The sequence below is a fragment of the Coffea eugenioides genome, chromosome 5, assembly GCF_003713205.1.
Source record: "Coffea eugenioides isolate CCC68of chromosome 5, Ceug_1.0, whole genome shotgun sequence".
NCBI lineage: Eukaryota > Viridiplantae > Streptophyta > Magnoliopsida > Gentianales > Rubiaceae > Coffea > Coffea eugenioides.
In genome coordinates, this window is record NC_040039.1 from 50,212,152 (window position 1) to 50,234,669 (window position 22,518).

Consider the following 22,518-nt stretch of genomic DNA (forward strand, 5'->3'; position numbering starts at 1 on the left):
GGACACATTGAATTTTTATGCCTAATGCGAATTGAAAGTAAGTGCCTAATTCTTTTGTTCATGTTTGATATTTCGACCAATTCAAAAGTTCTAAAAATTCATGAGTACTAATTTCCAAATTCTACTTTGTGCTTGTTCTTTAGGAAAATTGCCATGCGCGATTAACTTAAAATACTTTATTTTGTTCAGAAATGTCCATGTCTAAAGAAAATCTTGGATCATAAAACAAATAATACTACTACTTCCCGTTTTGCGTTTTGCTTTAGGCCTCCTCCAACCTTCAAAGTCGGAGAGACTCGAGGAGGGGAGAGGGGGAACTTGTAGTACATTTATTTGCAGTGGACGGTCCCGTTTGAATTTCTATTTTTATGATTTTTTAAAGAAAAATATATCACAACAGTACTATTTATAATATATATATATATATAAAGTAAAAATATGATTGAAAAATATATTTACAAAAAATATAAAAATTTTCTTTAGAAAACTGCATTATGAACAAGACCGTAATCTTCCAAATTTGATATTATCTAAGAAAATCCAATAATCATTAGAGGTAAATCTGAATTCAGTGTGATAATAAGCAACCGTCTCCGTGATCATCAATCAAAAACTTTGATTAGCAATATTGAAATGGTCTGGTTAACGGTTGCCCTATGGATACTCGTAAAGGTTTATCGTAATTGTTAAATTTTTTGAAATATAAGATTAATTAGAAAAAGAGTATAAATGCAAAGGGATTAATTAGAAAAAATGTATAAATGTAAGAAAAATTAATAATTATTAATGTACGTATAGATGTGTTAATGTGGGTATCCGTTTGAAAAACCCATATACAAACAGTAAAGTTATTTGGTTCCGTCTTTGATGTCAATTTGCTTCATGGAAAATTATGAGATTTGTTGAACAATCCAGGAGCCTGGTATGCAAATAATTCGTTTCTTAGGGTTGGGTGCAGGACGGCACCGTCACGGCAAATCATACCAAGCGGTGGTGGCCTCATCCACCAAGGTGTCATGAGGATGATAGTGCGAGCATGCCTATTCCAATTCACAATTTAATTTCTAATAATGACCCTAACATATGTGTAAAATTACTCCTTTCTATAGACTTATGCAAGTTAGCTTGGCTATTATGCCTAATCATTCTGTCAAATTACTTCTTTTGACCACAATCTCAACTTGTTTGCTGGCTTCTACATTTGCAACAAAATCTATTTATTGCACTTGTTTTTTACAAGTTCTGATGTAGGGGTGATCCATAGCCAAAATATACGTATGTACGCACAGCTTTTTCTGAGTTTATTGGTCACAGTTGTGGCTTTATTAATTGTTGGGAAGTAAAATAGTGTACAAGAAATATAGGTATGCATAAACCGCTCAGAGTAACCACCAGCTCAGGGCTGGTGGCCACCATCAAATCATGAAAGTTTGGTGGGGTGGGAGATAAAGATTCAAATCTTGAGCCTTACTTTGAACCGTCTCCCACTAATCGTCACAGTATGTGGCTCTTCAAAAAATTCAGATGGATGCACTGATCCAATGGTGGTTCAGTTCCTGTTGGACCTCTCTATAGGTCTAGTTGGGTCCTTCATAGAATATGTTAGAATAAGAGTAGGAGTAGGTGTAGAATAGACTATCATTATTATGTCAAAAAAAATAAATAGCTCAAAGTACTACTAGTTTACATAGGCTAGTTATTCTTCAATTTATTTTCATGTGATTGGAGCTAATAAACCAATTGCCGAACTTATTTTCTTTGTATATTTCGCGAGACCATAAATCATTCATAGGAGTACTACAGATTACCCTCACATCAATTTAGGATTTACACACACACACACACGAAACATTTTGTGAGAAAAATGTTGTTGTTGTACTTGACCTTATCAAATGACTCATCATATGTGACATTTGCCAAACTTAACTACGCCGGTGAATGAACATTCATTCAGGGTGGTTGGTCAATGACCGTGTCAAATCTCAAAATGAAAGAGAAAAAGGGAGCAAGGTAAGAAAAAATTACTTGGCCGCGAGTTATCCTGCAAAATTATGCAGAAGCAAAATTGCGGCATTGCATAATGAACTTGGATTTGGGACAAAAAGGGCAAAAGATTAGAAGAAACGTGTGTTACTTAGGAAAGTATTGGGAGCATGGAATCGATTTGGTCAATTTTGGGTGCCACCCTCCTCGTTGTTGTTCATCACTTCATCTGACGAAGTCGCATATTCTCTGTTCCTAGGCAATAGCATCTCAAAGCGAATGCTCGACATTTTGGAGCAAATCCAATCGTAAAAAAGAGAATATATAAAACATTCTGCTGAGACAACTCAACGCTACGGGACCGAAGTACTTCTGGAATTATTTTTTTTTTAAAAAGTAAATTTGTTTGGATAGAGTATTATTTACAATAATTATTGTAGTATTTTTTGTAACTTAATGTATGTGAAATAAAAAAGTAAATTAAAAAATGTATTTATAATGTAAGTGAAATGTAATTTAAAAAAATAATAATGTATCCAAACAAACCCACTATTTCTCGAATTAATGAAAAAAATCCTCAATTTCATCCTCGCACAAAAAAAAGAAGAAGCAAATATTGACATATTTGTTTTTCTTTTGAAAACTAGGACTCGTCCTTTATAAGTGAAAAGAAAGCAAGAAGAGGAAAATCTTATTACACACTAACTTAATATTCAATATTTAGAAGCATCACGTTTTTTCTTTTTCTTTTTTTCAAGAAGAAAAACGATAGACAAATTTCTGGTTGGTTTACAAAATTGGTCCATTAATATCTATGACCAATCATGAAGAATTTTTACTAAACCAAAAGATAGAGAGTCTCACCTTTTAATGCAACTTAATAAAAATCTTTAAAATAATGTAAGATAATCGTGTGATTTCCAAGGACCATTTTGTCTTTTTAGTCATCCAGTTATTCTACTGGCGATTAAGAAAGGCAAAAGAAAGAAGAAAACCCAAGTTGTGAATGAATGGATGATTTTTTATTTTTATTTTTATTTTTATTTTTTTGAGGGAATGAAATGGATGAATTAAAGCCAAAGGATGGGAAACGGAAGAGAAGAGAAAACAACTTGGGTTTGTGGGGTTAGGAATGGTAGAGAAAATCGAGAAAGTTATACAGTAGACCCTAAGGCCATAGAAAGAAAAATGTTTAAATTTAACCAAAAAAAAAAAGAATTTAAATAGAGAGAAAAAGGAGGAACATAAAATAAAGGAAATAGTAGAATAAAACCAAGAAAGGTACAGTACATGAACTAATGAAATGGAAACTTCCCAAAAATAAATAAAGGAAAATGAAAAAAAGACCCTCCTCCCTTTCCTTTCTCTCTCTCCCTCAATTCCTCCTCAACCAAACACACCACATACAGTAGAGAGAGAAAGTTGTGTGGAGAGAGAGAGAAGGAGAGAAAAGAGAAAGGAAAGAGAAAATACTGCCAAAGAAACAAAAAAAAAAAAAAGAGATATCTCATCTCCTCTCCTCTCTTCTCCTCTCTTTTCCTGGATCTTCATTTCTCTGTTCTTCTTCTCTTTGTAGATAAAAGAAATTTTCGATCTCTTCTCCTTTTCTTTTCTTTCTTTTGTTTGTAATTTTGTTGTAAATTTGACTTTCGGCCATGCGGAGAGGCAGAGCAGCCGCAGCGGCCAAGCAAGCGGCGGCGGCTGCAGCAGCCGGAGAAACCAATGGATCTGGAGGATCTAAAGAGATCAGATTCCGTGGTGTAAGAAAAAGACCTTGGGGAAGATTTGCCGCCGAGATCAGAGACCCCTGGAAAAAAACTCGAGTTTGGCTCGGTACCTTTGACTCAGCCGAAGATGCGGCTCGAGCCTACGACGCCGCTGCTCGGACTCTCCGGGGTCCGAAAGCTAAAACCAATTTCCCTTTGCCATCAACCTCTTCTTATCATCATCCCCACCAGTTTAGTAATTATCAAAACCCTAATAACCCTAATTTTAATAATAATGACCCTGCCATGTTTATAGATCACCCTCAAAACCGGTTGTATCACCCGGAGCCGCACCAGATTTTGCACCCTCAGCGGCCCACTTCTAGCAGCTTGAGTAGTACTGTGGAATCTTTCAGTGGTCCCAGACCTCAGACGACCGCCGCGGCGGCGACTTCCATGATTCCGTCCAGTTCCAGAAGACATCCTCGGTCGCCGCCGGTGGTGCCTGATGATTGTCATAGCGACTGCGATTCATCCTCCTCCGTTATTGATGACGGCGATTGCGACATCGCTTCGTCTTCCATCCGGAAGCCGCCATTGCCATTTGACCTCAACTTGCCAGCGCCGGTGGATGTTGACGCTGATGACCTTCACTGCACAGCTCTATGCCTTTAATGGATGTTCTGATCTGTCTGATGATAATATGATTTCCGAACAATTCGATATGGATGTTCGGATTTTCCTTTTTCTCTATTTTTTCGTTTTAAGCCGGAAAAATTCCCCAAAAAAAAATTGAAAAAAAGGGTCATAGGCAGGGTAAGACTAAGGTGATGCTGTAAGAGAGATGAGATTGGCGGGTCATATGTTGGTCTGTCTGCTATGAGTCTGTTGTCTGAAGAGAAATTACCTCTTTTTTCCTAAAAATATTCTTAAGATTATGATTTTAATGTTATTATGGTTAGAGGAATGACTGAGATGGATGCTTTGAAACATGGGCTAGAGTGTGATATGATATCATAAATGTATGATGAACTGATTACTCTTATTTTTGTATCTTAACTGTATGGGAGCTTTGGGATGTAGAGCAGTCTCTACTGTTGTTGTTGCTCTTGAAGTGATACGATATTTACTTTAGTATTTACTTGTAAAACTAGACTGGGTCATACAGTTCTGAGGTGCAGCTCATGTTGATTTACGAGGATATGAACATTGCCACCCTTTGTTTTATGTAAAATGAGAGCTTTATCTAATTTGATTGACGGTCAAAAGGAAGTTCTTCTTTAAATGAATCTGTAGATTTGTGTGCTATTTCGTAAATCTTGGTTGTTGATGAGTTTTTGTTTGCTAGGCTTGTGTATTAATGGTGTAGAGGTTCATATGCAAGCCCTGTCATTAGTTTAGTATTTAAGCATGAGTATGTGGTCAGTGTTGAAGTAAAAAGTGCATTGAATGATTGATCAAGTCGGTAGACTTGAAGCCATGCATGAGATTTTCCTGTTGGAAGTTATGAATTGCAAGTTATCGTGTGTGGTATGGAGTATTGTTTGTTTTTTGATTTGTGGATGGCTCTTGTTATGTTTCTTTCTTCGGCATTTGGATGCTTGAAATGAGGAAGCATTGAACCTAGAAATATTCAACTGATTGGATCTAAGTTGAGGATTGAATTTGTTGGCTAATTTGTTTGGTGTACTAGTAATAACAAAGCTATTAGCCTATCGATCTGTTTCTTACCGTCTTAAATACTTACTTTTTTTAGAGCTTGACATCATCTATTGCTTGCAGAAGTTTGTTGAATTCATGTAGTATACCTTTGTAGTGCTCTGACTTGCATCATAATGCCCTTCCTTTTTTCACTGTGGTTGTGCTTTGCTCTGCATAAGCATCTTAGTTGTGTCACAATGGATGAACTTGTGCTTTGAATCTTGTACCAGAATGATATGTAAATACAATTAGCTTGAGATAATTCGGTCTGGCAGTTTTTTTGCCTCTCATATGTTTAGAACTGCGAAGCTTGTTCTTGTTAACCATTCACTTGTGTTTTTTCTTTTCATTTGTTTTGCATCTGGCAAATTACCTCTAGGAGCAAGTTACATGCTAGCACTTTTGCAAGGTAAGAAGTTGATTGGGTGGGAATAGCCAAACACTATGCTCTACTTGGTTGCTAGGACCATGGGATTGTGGCTAGTTATATATTAGTGAATGAGAGGTTTTGTGATCAAATGGTGATGCATTGAATACTCTAGTGAGTGGATGGATAGGTTTATGGAGGCTTCTTTGATTTTTGTTGAGGGTAGTTTATACCTCTCTTGCTTGATGGTCACATTAGATGTGCATACTGTGTTGTAGATGCTAGGTACTTTGACTTTGTACACGTTGGCTCACTGAAAGATGATAGGATCTGTACCTTCCTTCCTCCCTTCCCCATATATTTGGTGTTTCATTCTGTCGAAAACTCCTTTTTTTGCCTGGCAAGGCCGATGCCTACTTTTTGAACATTTTCTGAAAAACTTAAATAAACACCCTGTTCTTATTCTGAGTTGCTTCCTTTAATCCTGCTATTCGGCATCAAATAGAATCTCCTGCTGAGATTAATGCGCTTTGGTACCATGGGGACATAGTTGCAAAGGTCTTCCTTTTGAGTCTTGTTATCAAGTGTTCTGTTGGATTTCAATGCGAATGAACTTATCATAACCATCAGCTATTTTGGCGGGTAATGCACAATTTAAATGATGTATACAGCAGTGCATTTTATGATCTCATGGAAGAACAAACTCGTGTGAGGCGGGCACTTTTGGTCTGGGGGAATGACTAACAGTAGTATTTATTTGTCATGATTTGACCGGTTCTTGCGCCTGTGTAAGTGACCAGAATTGGAATTAGCTCATGTACTGGTGACTGATTTGGCGTAGTTATGTTGAAGTGGCTGAATGTCAAGTACTGTAATTGCCTAAAATAAATAAAAAAGGGTACTGTAATTCTTTGCTTCCTCCAATAAACATGGAAGTGGGAGTGAGACTAGGGAGTAAGGGAGATCTAATTGCAATTCTCGTCGTATCCTACTTTTATTCATTCTTTCCAGTTGAGATGCAGTCAATTTCCCTGAAAACAATTGGTCAAAAGTTAAAGAATTGCCCGCAAGATATTCTGCAATCTTAATCCATTTCTACAGTTTAGTGTGTAGTGGAAAAACCTTTTTTAAAAAAAAAAAAAAAACTTGTCCTGGAGAAATGAACTAGGCTTTTTAATATATTTGGATTTGGAATTGTAGGTGAGTGGGTTCCCCAGCATTCCAGTCCTCAAAGCTACTTATGTACTAATAATAATACGTTGAGCAAGTATATTTCCCTACGTCAAAGTCCACCTTCCTCTCGTAGTTTGCGGCCGTTGAGATTGAAACTCTACATTTAGTCCATGTCCCAGAATCTATCAACCCCTCGGACCATGGAGAGGTGTTAGGGGAAAGTACTTGAGCTCCTTAGACATCAAAATCTTTGGTGGGAACCGGCATTGCAGGTTCTGTTTAGATGGTGGACGATTATATAAGGAGCGGGGCAGGGACGGTCAACCATCCTGAACAATAATATTTGACCCTGAACATATTTACTGTGTTTGGATAGAGAGTATTATTTGAAATATTATTTAGAATAATTACTGTAGTATTTTTTGTGATGTGATATATATGAGATAAAAGGTGATTGAAAATATAAAAAGGTGAATTGAAAAATGTGTTTATGATGCAAGCGAAATATTATTTGAGATAATTTCACTATCCAAACAATATATTTTTTTGAATGTTTTTATAATTCTATGTAAATTTTCTGTACATCCTTTTTACAATAGAAGTGAGATATTTGTTATTGTTTAAGTGGATTCCATATATAATAATTAGTTTTTATTGTTAAGTTTTATAAATAGTTCACGCAAATTATATCTAATTCAAAAAGATTATCATGGATAATCGTTCGTGTCCGTGGTCGAATTATGTATATCAACCCATTTGTCAGAATACAACCAATTGGAATCCTAGCGGCATGCATATTAGATTGGAGCAAGTTTTTGGGATCGAAATAAGTAACGTCCCCATTTTGGCCGCTAACCTGCACAGACATGTTGGAAGAGAAAAACCAAAGGGAAAAGAAACAAAACCTTTTTAGAGCTCCGTTTGAATTGAGAAATTTGATGAAAAATTTGGAATTGATCTAAATCCCTCTAGTTGTTTGGATTACTTGAGATATATTTGGATTTATAATTTATTAATTATTTAAATATATTTTAAACACTAAATTAATTGATGATTTACAAAAATAAATATATATTGAGTGATCAAAACAATTAAAGAGATTTGAAAGGATTTCAAATCTTTCAACAAATCTCTCAATCCAAATGCAATATATGAGAATTGAATTTTGGCTCATCTTGTGCCCCTTTTGGGGTTGTGGTGCTTTCGGTAAAAAAGCACGTTTAGTTGTTAAAAGTATTTTCAAGGCTTTTAGTGAATATTATCCCATAAAATTATGAATAAATTTTTTTGTGTTAAAAGCACTTTTTGCAAAAAAATAAAAAATAAAAAATGGTGCTTTTAGAGTAACTTTTGTTATTTAAAAAATAAAACATTAAATTTAATTATTTTATTCTATATTATAAACTAAATAAAGAGATAAATATATTTAAAAATTTTCGAATCACATATTATCCAATACAATAAGTACTTATTGAAATATGTCTCCAAATAGTATACTTAAAAGCACTTAATAAGTACTTCTATCAGGAGCTCTATTAAAAAAGTATTTTTCCATAAATTACCGTAACCCCGAACGAACCCTTAATCATATTAAACCAAGTCTTCTTAGTTAAATTGGTCATTCGGCAAAGTATAGGTTCCTAGTAGGTGTAGGAGTAGGAATTGACCCAATTCCAAAGGTCTCCTCGTAGTAGAAGTACATCTGATACTGAATATATGTCAAGCGTTTTATTTATAAATATATAATGTAATTTGTATACTAATTAATACAAGAAGTATAATAACCGGACCGAATTGCACGGAATCCCAACCGCATTGAGTTCTTTCCCCAAAAAACAGATGAGCCAATGAACGTTTGACGTCAATTTCCATCCCAACTTTTTTGCTACCTGTAAAAACCAAAAAACCAAAGGCAGGACTCATGAACTGCATCCAATCAACCACTGGGCCAATGGCTCAGTGGCCACCAGGAGGGATTAAGTCCCTCATTAGATTGTTGGTGAGGGTTCAAATCTCATCAGCAGCGAAAAAAATTTAAGGGTTGTATCATAGCATTCCCTTGATCTAGTTGGGTCTGTATACCCACTAACCCTTACAACAGTCTCTTTAGGCTCCTTCTCCCTCCTAGATTAGGATAGAGTAGGTTATACACATGTATCGTTACATCTCGATTAGTTTCTGCAAAGCTATCTTCAGCCGAAGAACTGATAATGTTGTATTATACCACCACTCCATTAAAATACAAGCAATCGAGATGTAATCCCGAAGATTCAATGCCTATTTTTTTTTAAATTTGGAAATAAATATTTTAGCAGCACAAAATTTATGATATGATTTTCTATAAGCGACTGGTTTGACATTATCATGTGGAGAGCTGGCCTTTTTGTGCTTAATTAGAATCTCCAACTTTACACGTTGCAAACCAACGCTCATATGTGCAGTGTCGTTTTTCAGTTAACTACAGCTGTGACTGGATGCACTAATGTAAGAGGCATCTTTTCACCACAAATCCCTTAATATTTTAAGAACTCATCCTGCCTGAACAACCCTACCCAGACGTACAAGTTTCGTTCGAGGATTCAAGTCTTGCTAGCAATTTTTAACATTTCCAGATCAGATCGCATCTGATGTTAAGGGGGAAAAAAAAAAGGAGTAAAAGAGTTGTTACCACACGACTATTGCAGTTGGAGATGCTCATCTCGACTGGTTCTGTTCAAAATGAATTTGGATAAATTCGGTTCCAATCATCATCACTATCTATAAGCAATCAATGGTAGTACCCCCTGACAGGAAGTTTTACACCAATCAATACACTACTTACATCGACATCCATCCGGGGGCACACACGCATCTACTAGTTCTATGGCGTTTACAGGAAGAAGATGAATCGTTATACTCTCATCAGTCAAAAGTGGTGGCACGGGCTGGTCTTTATTAGAAGGAAAACTACCCAAAGCACAAAGGCAAGAAGGAAACAACTATGAGCATGAGATGGATGCCAGCTCTCGCTGTCTCACATGCTGCTTGAGATTTTAGGTGCACCCGACTTCGGCCTCCGTGACATCGACTCGGATCAGATTATTGCTTTTTAACACCGCGCGTTTTACGGACATGGTGGAAACTTGCTAGTATCTATTAGACTCAATCTAAAATCAAATAAGAGTACTTTATTTCTGTTTGGATTGTGAATTATTAGAGATATTTTTACTGTAGCACTTTTTGTGATGTGATGTATGTGAGATAAAAAGGTAATTGGGAAGGTAAAAAGGTGTATTGAAAATTGTAATGATGATGTAAGCAAATAAATTTGAGGAAATAAAAACCAATCCAAACAATCGGTAATTTGTCAGTTTTCTTGACTGTGTATTAGACAATAATGACTCTTAAAAAAATTCAGAAAATACAGTCCATTTAGGTAAACTCTTGATTTTTGCAATGTGGTGAATTTTCGAAAATCCCTTTCTAACTATGCATTCTCTACTTTTCAATCAGAAAAGAAAAAAAAAGAGAGAAAATATGCTTCGTCTGGATTAGTTGTTTTTGAAGGTATTTTTGAAAATTTTTATTGTAGCAGAGTTTTTAGAATATATTTTGAGATATTTTTAGAAAATATTTTGAAATATTTAAGAATATTAGAGTTTTTAAAATATATTTCGAAATATTTTTTAAACATTAAAAAAAATTTAGACTCCTTTTTAGAATATCTTTTAGAGTATATTTTAAAATTTTTTATAATATTTAAAAAATTAATATTAAAAAAAATTGTAGAATCCAAACAGAGTTGCACCTTTCCCAATTGTGCATGTACTCTTGTTTAATTCACAAATTTATTTTCATCATTAACTTTTTTTTTTTTATCAAAATATTTTGATCATTAACTTGGTGCTGCGAAATGTTGATCAAACTCGAAACAAGCTGTCCAATCGAAAGGGAAAATCATTCTTATAGCTCAGTAATCAGTCAATCACTCCCCGTTCAGTTGCATTTGATTTTTTTTGTTTTCTTTATTTGGTGGTTCGATAAACAACAAAATTTGTGGACCAAATAGGACGAGAGTCGTGACAAAATGATCGCAAAAGAGGACGAAAATGATTCGAAAGATTCACCATCTGCCCCTATTGTAGAACATAGCAATGCTCCCTCTCGTTAACTGCAAGTAAATTAACCAACAATTTAAGGTGTCGGGGGAGAATCCTAAAATACTTGCTCCCGCAGCCGGAATCCCCTCCCATTTCTTTTCTTCATCCCCACCCTGGTGGCCAAGCCAACTCTTTTTATTCCACCACCACCATAGCCAATAATTTACCTGCCACATTTCTCCGCCCCATTCGTCCGTCCTTCCTACGCGCCCCATATTTCCCGTTTGACTCACAATCCCAGCCAAGCATCCAAGAATCAAGATTCAAAGCCAACTCATAATCTCAACCAAGCCAAATAGTACTATATTTATTTTCCTAGTATAATAAAAACCTTAAATCAGACCCCATTTCAAACCAAAATCAAGGAGCCTTCCGAATTTCGCACCCTCCTCCCAACTCCTATTTCTCTCTGCCTCTTCAATTCATAATAGTTTAACCCTCGTTCATACGATGAACTGATTGTTTTTCCCTTTCGGGTAAATACTAAATGATCAATGGAAGCCGACAGGGAAGCGTCGTTGAACGAAAACAGCAAGAAGGCATTGTTAGCTAGAAGTGCATCACATGCACAAGATGAATTGAAGAGTTTCAGGACATGGCTGAAATGGATGTGCGTGGATCAATCTGATTGGTGGACTGCGTTTCTTTCGTGGTCTGTTTTTGTGGTATTGGCTATCGTCGTCCCTTGTCTCTCCCATTTCTTTTTGGCTTGTAGTGATTGTGATAGCAGACACAGCAGGCCTTATGATACCATTGTGCAGCTTTCTCTTAGCACCTTGGCGGCCCTATCTTTCATTTGCCTTTCCCAGTTTGTGAGGAAATATGGGCTCCGGAGATTCTTGTTCTTCGATAGGCTTTGTGATGACAGCGAGACCGTCAGAAAAGGATACACCGTTCAGTTCAATGTAAGTTTCTTTCTTTCTTCCTTTGTTACTTTTTGTATTATTTAAAGTTACTGGCTTTGATGTTTAAGCATCCGACTTGTTTTCATGTATGGTTGATGATCAATCACGCGTTAGGGGTCAAGACAATAGAGGTTTCGACTTTGAAATTTCTGTCTTTTCGGCTAAATCAACCTGGTATTCTGATCGTCCACGTTTATGGTAAAGGATCTCATTCTTTGGTTTTTGGAAATAGTCAAATGGGGATCCTAGTATGTGATTAGGATAGGAATAGTGTATATACACCTGCGAGTTCGGAGAACTATGAATTCGTAAACATGTATGATTGTGTAGGGTGGTAAATTTAGTGTGGATCTTCTTGGAACATGCCATTTTGCTTAATTGTTTTGATGAGTGGCCTAAAAGTAGTATTTGTTTCCTGGAAACGAAAGGTCAGTCCTCTAGTAGTCTGGTGAACTGTAACCTGTCAAGTGTCAACTTAGAACAGGTTCTTCTTCTCAAACCATCAACTTTTCTAGATTGAAGAATTCTGAGGGCAGGAAGTAGTGGTGAGGGGGGGGGGGGGGGGGCGCAAAATAGCTGTATATAGGGGGAGGAGAGCTATATACAGCTCAAGACTTAAATTGTTGTTTATCACCCTGTTGTTGAGAACCACATTTATCACCCAATTAAACCTTTCTGTCAGCATTGTGAAGGAAAAAGGTGGTATATTGTGGTTGGATTGTTAAGTGCTTAAATTTCATAGGCAATCCTGGAAATAAAATTCTTGGTTAGTTCCTTTTCAATAACGAAAATAATCAGGTCAGGAGATAATACTAAAGCACTAGTCATAATCTGTGCATTAAGTTTGCTAACGGCGTAAGATTTGATGCCTAGCAAGTGATCATAGCTCTGGCAGTGAAATTGCAGTGATGTTTAAATCAATCAAGTAATTTGCTTTTCTGACAACCAGTCGCTATCTAATAGCCATTATTCTGTTTTGACCAATCAAGTAATTTGCTTTTTTCGACAACCAGACCCTTTCTAATGGCCATTATTCTGCTTTGATCAACATGATTGGCAATATTGTCTTTATATGCAGAGATCCCTGAAGATCGTATTCATCTTTGTGATACCTTGTTTCACAGTGGAGTGCGCTTACAAGATTTGGTGGTATAGCTCGGGTGGCACCCGAATTCCCTTCTTGGGCAACATAATAGTGAGTGACACTGTTGCATGTATTTTAGAGCTTTGCTCATGGCTCTACAGGACTGTGGTCTTCTTCCTGGTGTGCACTCTCTTTCGCCTCATCTGTTATCTTCAGATCCTCCGATTACAAGACTTTGCACAAGTCTTCCAGGTAGAGTCTGACGTCGAATCAGTGTTGAGGGAACACCTCAGGATCAGAAGGCATTTAAGAATTATAAGCCACAGATACCGCTTATTCATTTTATGGGCATTGATCATCATAACAGTTAGCCAGTTTGCATCCCTACTCATGACTACGCGCTCAACTGCTGATCTTAATATATACAAAACCGGTGAACTTGCTGTACGTTTCCTAATTCCATATTCTTTTCCAATATTTCCATGATCTGTTTATGAGAGAAATTTGAAGCTGAATGCCTCATCTTTGGTATGCAGCTATGCTCCGTCAGCCTTCTTGCAGGGCTGATGATCCTGTTAAGAAGTGCAACCAGAATTACACACAAAGCACAAGCTGTTACATGTCTTGCGGCCAAATGGCATGTCTGTGCAACAATAGATTCGTTCGATACAACTGAAGCTGAGACGCCTATTTCTAGGGTGCCTGTCAACCACGTTTTTCCGGTGAGTTCTGATGGATCTGACGCTGATGATGATGTTGGCGATGAAGAGGATGATATAGACCACACCAAGCTCGTTCCATCATACAACTACAACACAATTTCATTCCAAAAGAGACAAGCCTTAGGTGAGTTGGTATAAAACCTCATACAGTCCAAGAAAAAAGCCTTTTACTACCACTACATCAGGAATGTGGATGATAGTGCATCAAATTCGTACTTGTGTTATTGATTTTTTGTCACATGATCATGATGCCGGGCTGTTCTCAACTGTATCTTCTTTCAACTTTTGGCTTTCTTAAAGCTAGGAAAAGCCGAATTCAATCAGAAACTACACAATACATGTTTCTGGAATTCTGATTTCGGCTTTTGAAAAATGCAGCTTTTACGAAAGTCAGAATCAATTGAGAACAACCTGGCTATCTCATCGTATTATCTTTGTCGCCTAAATAACCAATCCTCAGAAACAATTTTTTGTTTTTTGAGTTTGTAAATTAGAGACTTGATGGTGTATGCGAGGCAGCTGATTGTTTTGGATGTTGCTATGCATGTCGCAGTGACATACTTTGAAAACAATAGAGCGGGAGTGACAGTCTATGGATTCATGCTGGATAGGACCTCGCTTCACACGATATTTGGCATAGAGTTGTCCCTTGTGCTTTGGTTGCTTGGAAAGACCATCGGTATTTCATAGAAAAGAAACAAGAGGGTTGCGAAATTTTGTGTGGGATTAGCATTTAGGCCATGTTGGGCAATTGACCCCTGAGAAGAGATTTGAGGCGGTTTGCTTTGTCGCCGCCCATTACCATCCATGAACGATCAGCGACGAGTGACAGCGACGGAGGAAGGTCTGTCTAGCTCTAGCTCTAGCTCTAGCTGGCGACATCTATTCAACATTTTTTTGTCAAAATATCCTTCGTGCGTTCTTCTTCATCTTCTTCTTTTGTGTATTTTTTTTTTTTCAAATAGCTCTTGATTTCTATTTTTTCTTGTGAAGTATCAATGTCGATTAATGTTTCTTTGTTTGTACTTGTGCTGCAGATGATATGTAACGTATTTATATCTGTTGAGCTACTGTCATCATTTTATTTTATTTTTTTTTAAGAAAAGAAATTTGGATAAGTACGGCTCCCGTCACCACTTTTCTTGGTAATGTCCAGCTGGGATTATTTTTATGATGGTAAAGTAATATGAGTCTATTTTTTGGTATTTACACCAAAGAAAAATATCTTCCCCAGTGGGGACATGGGATGGAGGCATTAAGAAATTTGAGACGCTCCTTTGATGAGCACTAATGATGATCTAGGAGTAAACGATTGTACTCTCAAAGAAAAAAAAAACTTCAGTCAACGTCTCCACGGTCGAAATGTGACCTTCAGTCTGACGTGTCCATGCTGGAAATGGAAATGCGTGTGTGCGTGTTCCTTTTTGTGCAGTTTGCCTCGCAAATCTCGGGAGCTTGAAAGCTAAACAAAATTTTTTTTTTCTACAATATTTTTATTTATATTTCTACTCTAATATATTTTAAGGGATAATACAGTTGGATCAACGGAATCGACGAAGAGCTGAACTATCGTTGAATCATACGGAGTGTGCGATACACTCATATGAATTTAAAAAAATCACAATAATAACAAAGTGATCGGAGGCAAAACCACAATATGGATATACACAAATGTTTATTCACAAGTTCTAAAAACCCAAGTCAAGATCGCTGCCTACTTCCATGGCTTTGCTTACAATAAAGAAACAAAGCACTCTTAACGCGAGAATAATATATTAAAATTGGATGTGTACCAAGGGGAAAAAAAAAAAAACTAATGACAGGATAAAGTTAAGAGACGCAAAAAAGATTAATAGTCGAGTGTATTTGGGTAGAAAATTATTTAAATTTTATTTAGTAATCATATTAGCACTTTCTTTCTTTGATGTAATTTGTACTGGATAAAAGTATAATAAAAAAAATTATAAAAAATGTATTTATGATACAACAAAAAATTCTTTCCAAATAATCAAATATGCAAGACACACTCAAAATGAACAATACATTCAATGAGTAACAATTCTCAATGGGATAGTTTAGCGATAATAATTATTTGAGTGAATATTAATAGTTCGATATTAATAGAATTTGTTCTACCACATGCAAAGACTAAATTTAAATACTTATGTCATGGTTGTGAAAACTTATTACTGTGCTTTTCTAATTTGTTATTGCCTTTCATAATGTGGCCTCTGTTAGCATAAACTCTTTGGAAAACATATGCAACTATGCCAATTTTTGTTATTATTATTATTATTTTTAATGTACAAGGAGTTTATAGCTTTTTGTTGTTTCCATATTAAAAGCACAACTTAGTCATTAAGGAGACAAATCATAGGGACATGGAGAAGGGTATTTAATTTCCACAATAGTTTCAATAATAATAAATCAGATGCTAAAAAAAAAAAAATAAAGTAATTAAACACCTAAAACGACGACGTCGAAAGTTAAATTGCCTCGCGTCGGCAAAATGGCTCTCTCCTTTCCGCCTAACGGAAGCGATGGCACTAATCTTTCTTCAAATCCTGTTGCTTAAAAACCAACGAACTCCTAAATTAAAGCCGCGGGGGGCTGGTGCATTCGCTTCAGAGAACGTTTAATCATTTGGAAAGCGGAATCGAGTCATGGAAATTGATTCCGCTCCAATCAGCCGATGCTCCAAAGAAAACCAGAAGATCTATCAGGACTGGTTCGCTTTTGCTGATTCAGGTCTCTTTTTCTTCCCCAAATCTCCCCCCTCTCTTACACATTATCCTTTTTGTTTCAAAATTATTCAATTTTTGAACTCTTTCTATTTGATAAATTTTGATTTTTTGTAAATTTTCTTCAAATTTCAGATGGAGATGGGCGACTTACAGGAGCTGATGCCACCAAATTCTTTGCCCTCTCAAATTTACCTCGCCATGATCTTAAACAGGTTTTGTTCCTAGCTACGTATTCAGCATTGTCTCCTCTCTTGTTTTCCTTTTTGTTCAAGTTTAATCTCACTTATTTGTTTATTTAATTCTTTTGGTTTAATAAAAGATTTTTATGGTAATATGATAGTATTCCGTAATAAATGTCTCTCATCGACACTGCTTCGGCTTTATATGACTGCATATTGTGGTTGCTTGTGTTGTTGAAACCATATTACCAGCATGGATGCTCGTACGTGTATATTTCTCAGCTTACTAGCATTTCTAATTAAGTCATGTAAATATTAGCCTCCTACAAATTATGCCGTTTATGTATCTTTTGGTGATTTTTTTTATTTATTATTTTCCTTGTCTTCCTTTGGGCTATTGCAGATTCTAAACGACAAGGTTTAAAGAGTTTATTACGGCAGTTCAGGTTCTGATATCTTCTCTCCCTCATTTATATTTGGCTTAGCTCCAGTATCGGAAAAGATGCTAATTTTCTCTTGTATCTTAATTTCTAGCTAGTTTCTTTGGCACAAGCGGGGCATGCATTAACTAGTGATATCATATACGCTGAAGGTAAGTAGCAGTATGGTTTCACCTTCGTTCTCTTTGTTTGGGAATAATGTGGTCCAGAGGAGTGGTAAGCATATTGATGCTTTCTGGTCTGTCTGTCTTGGAATCTACTGTATCCTTTTCATATGTTAGCCTTACTATTTTAGCAAATTATAATTGTTACAGTTGACTTTGAAAGTCTGAAACCTCCAGCAATGGATGGGTTGGAGGCGCTACTAGCTGTGAGTATACCAATGTCCTACCTAATTCTTTTTGCAAATTTCTTGGATCGTTCACTGATAATTCTCACTTTGTTATTGCATTTATGCAGAAGAAAAAACATACACCGAAAAGTGAGCTAGAACAAAATGGTGAGACTGTTATTGATCTAGCTACATATTTTGTGTTTCTTTCCTCTTTTCCTTGTTTAGAGACCTGAGTTTGTAAAGTTCATATTTGTTCTGCAATTCAGGCATTCCTCAGTTGCAGTCTTCACCATCTGCTAATTGGTTTTCTTCGTCAAAGTCTGCAAAGAAGGTGCATTGTAACAACTACTTTGTCTCTAAAGGATGAAATATCGCACTTTTTCCTATACTTTTTGCATTGATACATTTTACACAATCCATGTTATTTAATTCTTTGCATTTTCTGTTCCCTTTATAGACTCTTATTTCTAGTGTTGGGTAAACTGTTTTACAATACTCTCTATTATGTATCAAAGTAATGTGATGCAGCAAGATGATAAACAGAACGGATTTGGGGCTGTAGAGAGGTCAGACTGGAAGATTTGATATATCTTCTGTGGACATTATCGAAGCTGCCATAGGACTCTAGTACATGACAAGATGACAAAAAAGTTTGATATGGACCGTAGTACATCAACTAGTATGCTAGTAGGACTTGAACACTATTCCACAAAGAGCACTTCTTAATGTGCAAGAACTTGTCTATTGATGATTAAATTTGCATCATGTAAACACACTTTACTTATTGTTTTGGGTCCTATAATGAGCTTTGCTTTTGCTTTGTGTCCTGTCAGGTGTCTCTAAGCTCTGTTACATCAATTGTTGATGGATTGAAGAAGTTGTACGTCCAAAAACTGAAGCCAATGGAAGCAACATATCGTTTCAATGATTTTGTTTCCCCTTTGTTGGTGAGTCATGTGCATCTGCTTTGTTCTTCACTTGAGGGATTTGGATATGGTTGTGATTCCATTGTCTTAATTAACTGAAATCATAGTTGACTGGATTGTTCCTTTCCCTAGACAAATAGCGATTTTGATGCTAAGCCCATGGTGATGTTGTTGGGTCAATACTCAACTGGGAAAACAACATTCATTAAACATCTGCTCAAAACGAGTTATCCAGGTATTTAGATCTTCATGCGGAGTCTGCGTATCTACTCTAATATCTCCTTAGAAGATAGGACCTTTCTGATCATTTTATGCGTTATTTTCACAGGTGCTCACATTGGACCAGAGCCTACAACAGACAGATTTGTTGTTGTTATGGTATTTTTGCCACTCAATTATTTTTCAATTTTCTTTAATAGTTCATCTGTATCCAAATCATTATTCAGTGGATGAAAAAAAAGTAAATATTTGCCTTACCAGTATAACCCCACAAAGTTTCAAATATTAGATTTCAAGATTTCTTATTCCAGAATTCCAACTCCACATTAGGCATAAGGAAAGTAATTGGAAATTTGTTTACTTTTATTCTTGGGCTTATTGCTTTATTGTGTTTTCTACAGAATGGACCTGATGAAAGAAGTATTCCAGGGAACACCATTGCTGTACAAGCAGATATGCCATTCAGTGGTCTGACTACTTTCGGAACTTCCTTTTTGTCAAAATTTGAGTGCTCTCAAATGCCACACCCAGTAAGTGGCTACTTATTCCCCCTTCCCCCCCCCCTTCCCTGCAAAAAACTAGCAGAATCTCCTGAAATGGTTTTCAAACTCACTGTTCATTTGAACTTTATAAGCTGTTGGAGCATATTACATTTGTGGACACTCCCGGAGTTTTATCAGGAGAAAAGCAACGAACACAGAGAAGTTATGACTTTACTGGCGTCATATCGTGGTTCGCTGCAAAATGTGACCTCATTTTGCTTTTGTTTGATCCTCACAAACTTGATATAAGTGATGAATTCAAACGTGTAATTGCATCTCTACGAGGTCATGATGATAAGATTCGGGTAGTCTTGAATAAGGCTGATCAAGTTGATACTCAACAAGTAAGTAGGTAGAATCAATTTCATCATCCAACACTGTGCCAAATATCAAAATATAGTTCTAGTCTTCTGATATACTTGCCTCCCTTCTCCCTGAATTGTAGCTTATGCGAGTTTACGGAGCTCTAATGTGGTCTCTTGGCAAAGTTCTGAACACTCCTGAGGTTACTCGGGTCTATATTGGGTATGGTCTATACTTGCGTCTTTGTTCATTGTATGTGCTTAGCACGCATCGCATGTTGTGAGACTAGGAAAGATTTTATTCTTCACGGAATATTAGAGTGAGTATGTATTTATATCTTGAGCCCTTCAAATCTGAGTCATGTTCAATATAGGGATTGCTAATAGGATATGATATTCAGCTTTGACCATTTAGTCATTTAAGTGACTATATCTTGTAACTGCTGCTCATCATTAACTCATTTAAGCGACTAATCTAATAACTGCTGCTCATTTTGATGATAAGCACAGTCACCCTATGGCAGTACAAGAACGTTTTGAAGCCCACAAGAATGTCTACCATTTGGCTTCAATAAAGTTTTATTGTCCTTCTCACTCTTCTGTTTGTACATAAGGCCCAAGGCAGATAAATAAATAATTTGGAATAACTTTAGTGCCAAAGCACGTTACTGCATCATCTCCACTTTGTGTTTATGTTAATTAGTAGACATGGAATTCTCTTAGCCTCACCATGCTCGTCATATCTTCAACTATTTTTTGATGAGATTAGTGTTTCCGACCGACATGAGGACTTGGGAATGATTTCTGTGTGTACTGCTGTACGATTATCATAGATTTTCCTTTTCATCCCATCAGTTCTCCATGTTGCACGCAATTTTATGACTGCCTTGCTTTGGCACAGTTCTTTCAATGACAAGCCTATCAATGAGGTCGCCACTGGTCCTATTGGAAAAGAGCTTTTTGAGAAAGAACAAGATGACCTCCTTGCAGATCTGAAGAATATACCCAAAAAGGCTTGTGATCGTAGAGTAAGTTGACCAGTTCTGCTTACGTGAATGCTTTGCTTGCTTTCAGATGAACTAATTTGGCTTGTCGTGGAGTTTAACTTCTTGGGTTGATAAGTTTCCCTGAATTTTTTTTTGTGCAGATAAATGAATTTGTAAAGCGTGCTAGGGCTGCCAAGATTCATGCTTATATCATCAGTCATCTAAAAAAGGAGATGCCTGCCATGATGGGCAAGGCAAAAACGCAGCAGAGACTCGTTGATAACCTGGAAGTGGAATTCGGAAAGGTTGTTCTCTTTCTAAAGTGCATTTAGATGTCTGCAGAGAAATATCACAATTATGTTTATTTCTCGTTTGCTAACAGGTTCAGAGGGAGTTCCATCTGCCAGCGGGGGATTTTCCGAATGTTGAACACTTTCGGGAGGTCCTGAGTGGATATAGCATTGATAAGTTCGAGAAATTGAAGCCTAAAATGATACAATCTGTTGATGATATGCTTGGATACGATATCCCAGAACTTCTCAAGAATTTCCGGAATCCATATGATTGATATGCATACATCTGCTATCAAATTACAGCAGTTTTTTTGGGTAAGAGAAATCAGAAGAATATTGCTGATGATTTGCTAGATTGGCCGCCCATACGTTCAACTTCTTCTGACGCATAAACATGATTTATGCGGAAAACTACGACGCTGTACACTTCGATTAGGCGAGCTAGTGTGAAATTAGCAGTGACATGAATAATTATTCAGATTGTATTGTCTTTTGATTTTCTTGGCATTCTTACAAAAATAATATATAATTCCATTTACAAAACTAATATAGTTCCTACCCAGAGACTGTTACTAAACTCAGCGTTTTCAAGTACATTTCCTTTTTCTCAGATACATGGCGTAAAAGGAAACAAGAGAAATCTTAACAAAGATACAAAATTTACCAAGATTTGCCTTCTCATAATTGATGGTATTCCACTCTTCCACTGCGCGAGCGTAAGAACATACCAAAAAATATTGCTTCTCAATATTTTGTATTGAGAACATACCAAAAGATGGCTGGAGTCCGAATATGTTGTATATGTAAACGATATCATACCAAATTTACGTTATTACCGTTTCCGCCCCATTCAATAGATATTCACCTTCTCTGTGGTCACCAAATATGTCGTTTCTTAGATCGACAAAAACCCTTTTGCATCCAAAGAAGGCCTTGAAGGATCTGATGGCCAACGTTGGAGCCAAAATATACCAATTTATGATGGCTTGCAACTTAGGTAAAATTTTCAAAATCGACAGAACCTCTAATCCTCATCTTTGTGGCGAGCCCACCCCTCGTGTTTCCGTCTCTTCTCCTAGCGAAAGTGATCATGCTGATCATACACCGGCTGCAATTCATTCACCAAAGAGTGTACCACCAGTTTTCTGTCCACTTCCCATTCAATACTCAACAGATTCTAGTGGTGCCGGCGACACCGAAGACGAGGAGCAGGAGGAGGAGGAGGAGAAAGAGAGTCATGTGTTGGACTATATTGTAACGTTTCCTGACTCCGACTCCGACTCTGGTGCTGATGAATTATCGAAGGTGCCTGAAGGGTGCTTGTGTCCTGATCAAGAATATACCGTAACATATCCTGACAGTACCGACTCTGAGTCTGAATCTGATGCGGAGGAAGAGCAAGTGTTTGTCCATAAAGATCATTGCTTGAATTCTGATGATGGTGATGACCAATTTCACTTTGTGACGCCTCATCAAGAGGAGGACATGTATGCTCATCAACACTGTGGGTTCCAATGTCATCATCACGATTATCATGGGGACCGTCATCATCACGATGAAGGTTATTATGGCTGGACAGGCTTTTACTATGTTAGACAACCTCCATTCTGATATACTACAATCTTCTTCCATTACTTACCCCCGATTTGATAACATTTTATATTTTTGTTTCGGGTTTTGCCCTCTGGTTTTTATTGCGTTCTTGTCATCAGGTTCAGGATTGCTTGTTTGATTGAGCTACTTCATTGATTTGAAGCGTGTACTTGTGGTTTA

General features: G+C 36.7%; 3 protein-coding genes across 4 annotated transcripts; all 3 read left to right on the top strand.

Moving 5' to 3' along the window:
• Nucleotides 1-3,305: 3,305 nt before the first annotated feature.
• On the top strand, nucleotides 3,306-4,923 carry LOC113770375 (ethylene-responsive transcription factor 3-like). Its single transcript, XM_027314809.1, has one exon. The coding sequence runs from the start codon at nucleotides 3,639-3,641 to the stop codon at nucleotides 4,362-4,364; it is 726 nt and encodes a 241-aa protein (XP_027170610.1). The 5' UTR covers nucleotides 3,306-3,638; the 3' UTR covers nucleotides 4,365-4,923.
• A 6,175-nt stretch (nucleotides 4,924-11,098) lies between these two features.
• LOC113769861 lies at nucleotides 11,099-14,869 on the top strand. 2 transcript variants are annotated; one of them, XM_027314166.1, is made up of 5 exons: nucleotides 11,099-11,734; nucleotides 11,831-11,974; nucleotides 13,053-13,502; nucleotides 13,595-13,904; nucleotides 14,334-14,869. In XM_027314166.1, the coding sequence occupies exons 1-5, from the start codon at nucleotides 11,564-11,566 to the stop codon at nucleotides 14,468-14,470; spliced, it is 1,212 nt and encodes a 403-aa protein (XP_027169967.1). In that variant the 5' UTR covers nucleotides 11,099-11,563; the 3' UTR covers nucleotides 14,471-14,869. The 2 variants fall into 2 exon arrangements, with proteins under 2 accessions (XP_027169967.1, XP_027169966.1); XM_027314165.1 differs by having other exon boundaries at nucleotides 11,099-11,974.
• Nucleotides 14,870-16,324: 1,455 nt separating this feature from the next.
• On the top strand, nucleotides 16,325-21,303 carry LOC113770576 (EH domain-containing protein 1). Its single transcript, XM_027315082.1, is given in 17 exon segments — nucleotides 16,325-16,528; nucleotides 16,657-16,737; nucleotides 17,092-17,118; nucleotides 17,121-17,149; nucleotides 17,238-17,295; nucleotides 17,458-17,513; nucleotides 17,603-17,642; nucleotides 17,744-17,808; nucleotides 18,311-18,424; nucleotides 18,536-18,638; nucleotides 18,732-18,781; nucleotides 19,024-19,152; nucleotides 19,257-19,508; nucleotides 19,610-19,689; nucleotides 20,368-20,494; nucleotides 20,614-20,757; nucleotides 20,835-21,303. Coding segments are annotated over 17 exon segments (1,626 nt in total). The 5' UTR covers nucleotides 16,325-16,443; the 3' UTR covers nucleotides 21,021-21,303.
• Nucleotides 21,304-22,518: the final 1,215 nt, after the last annotated feature.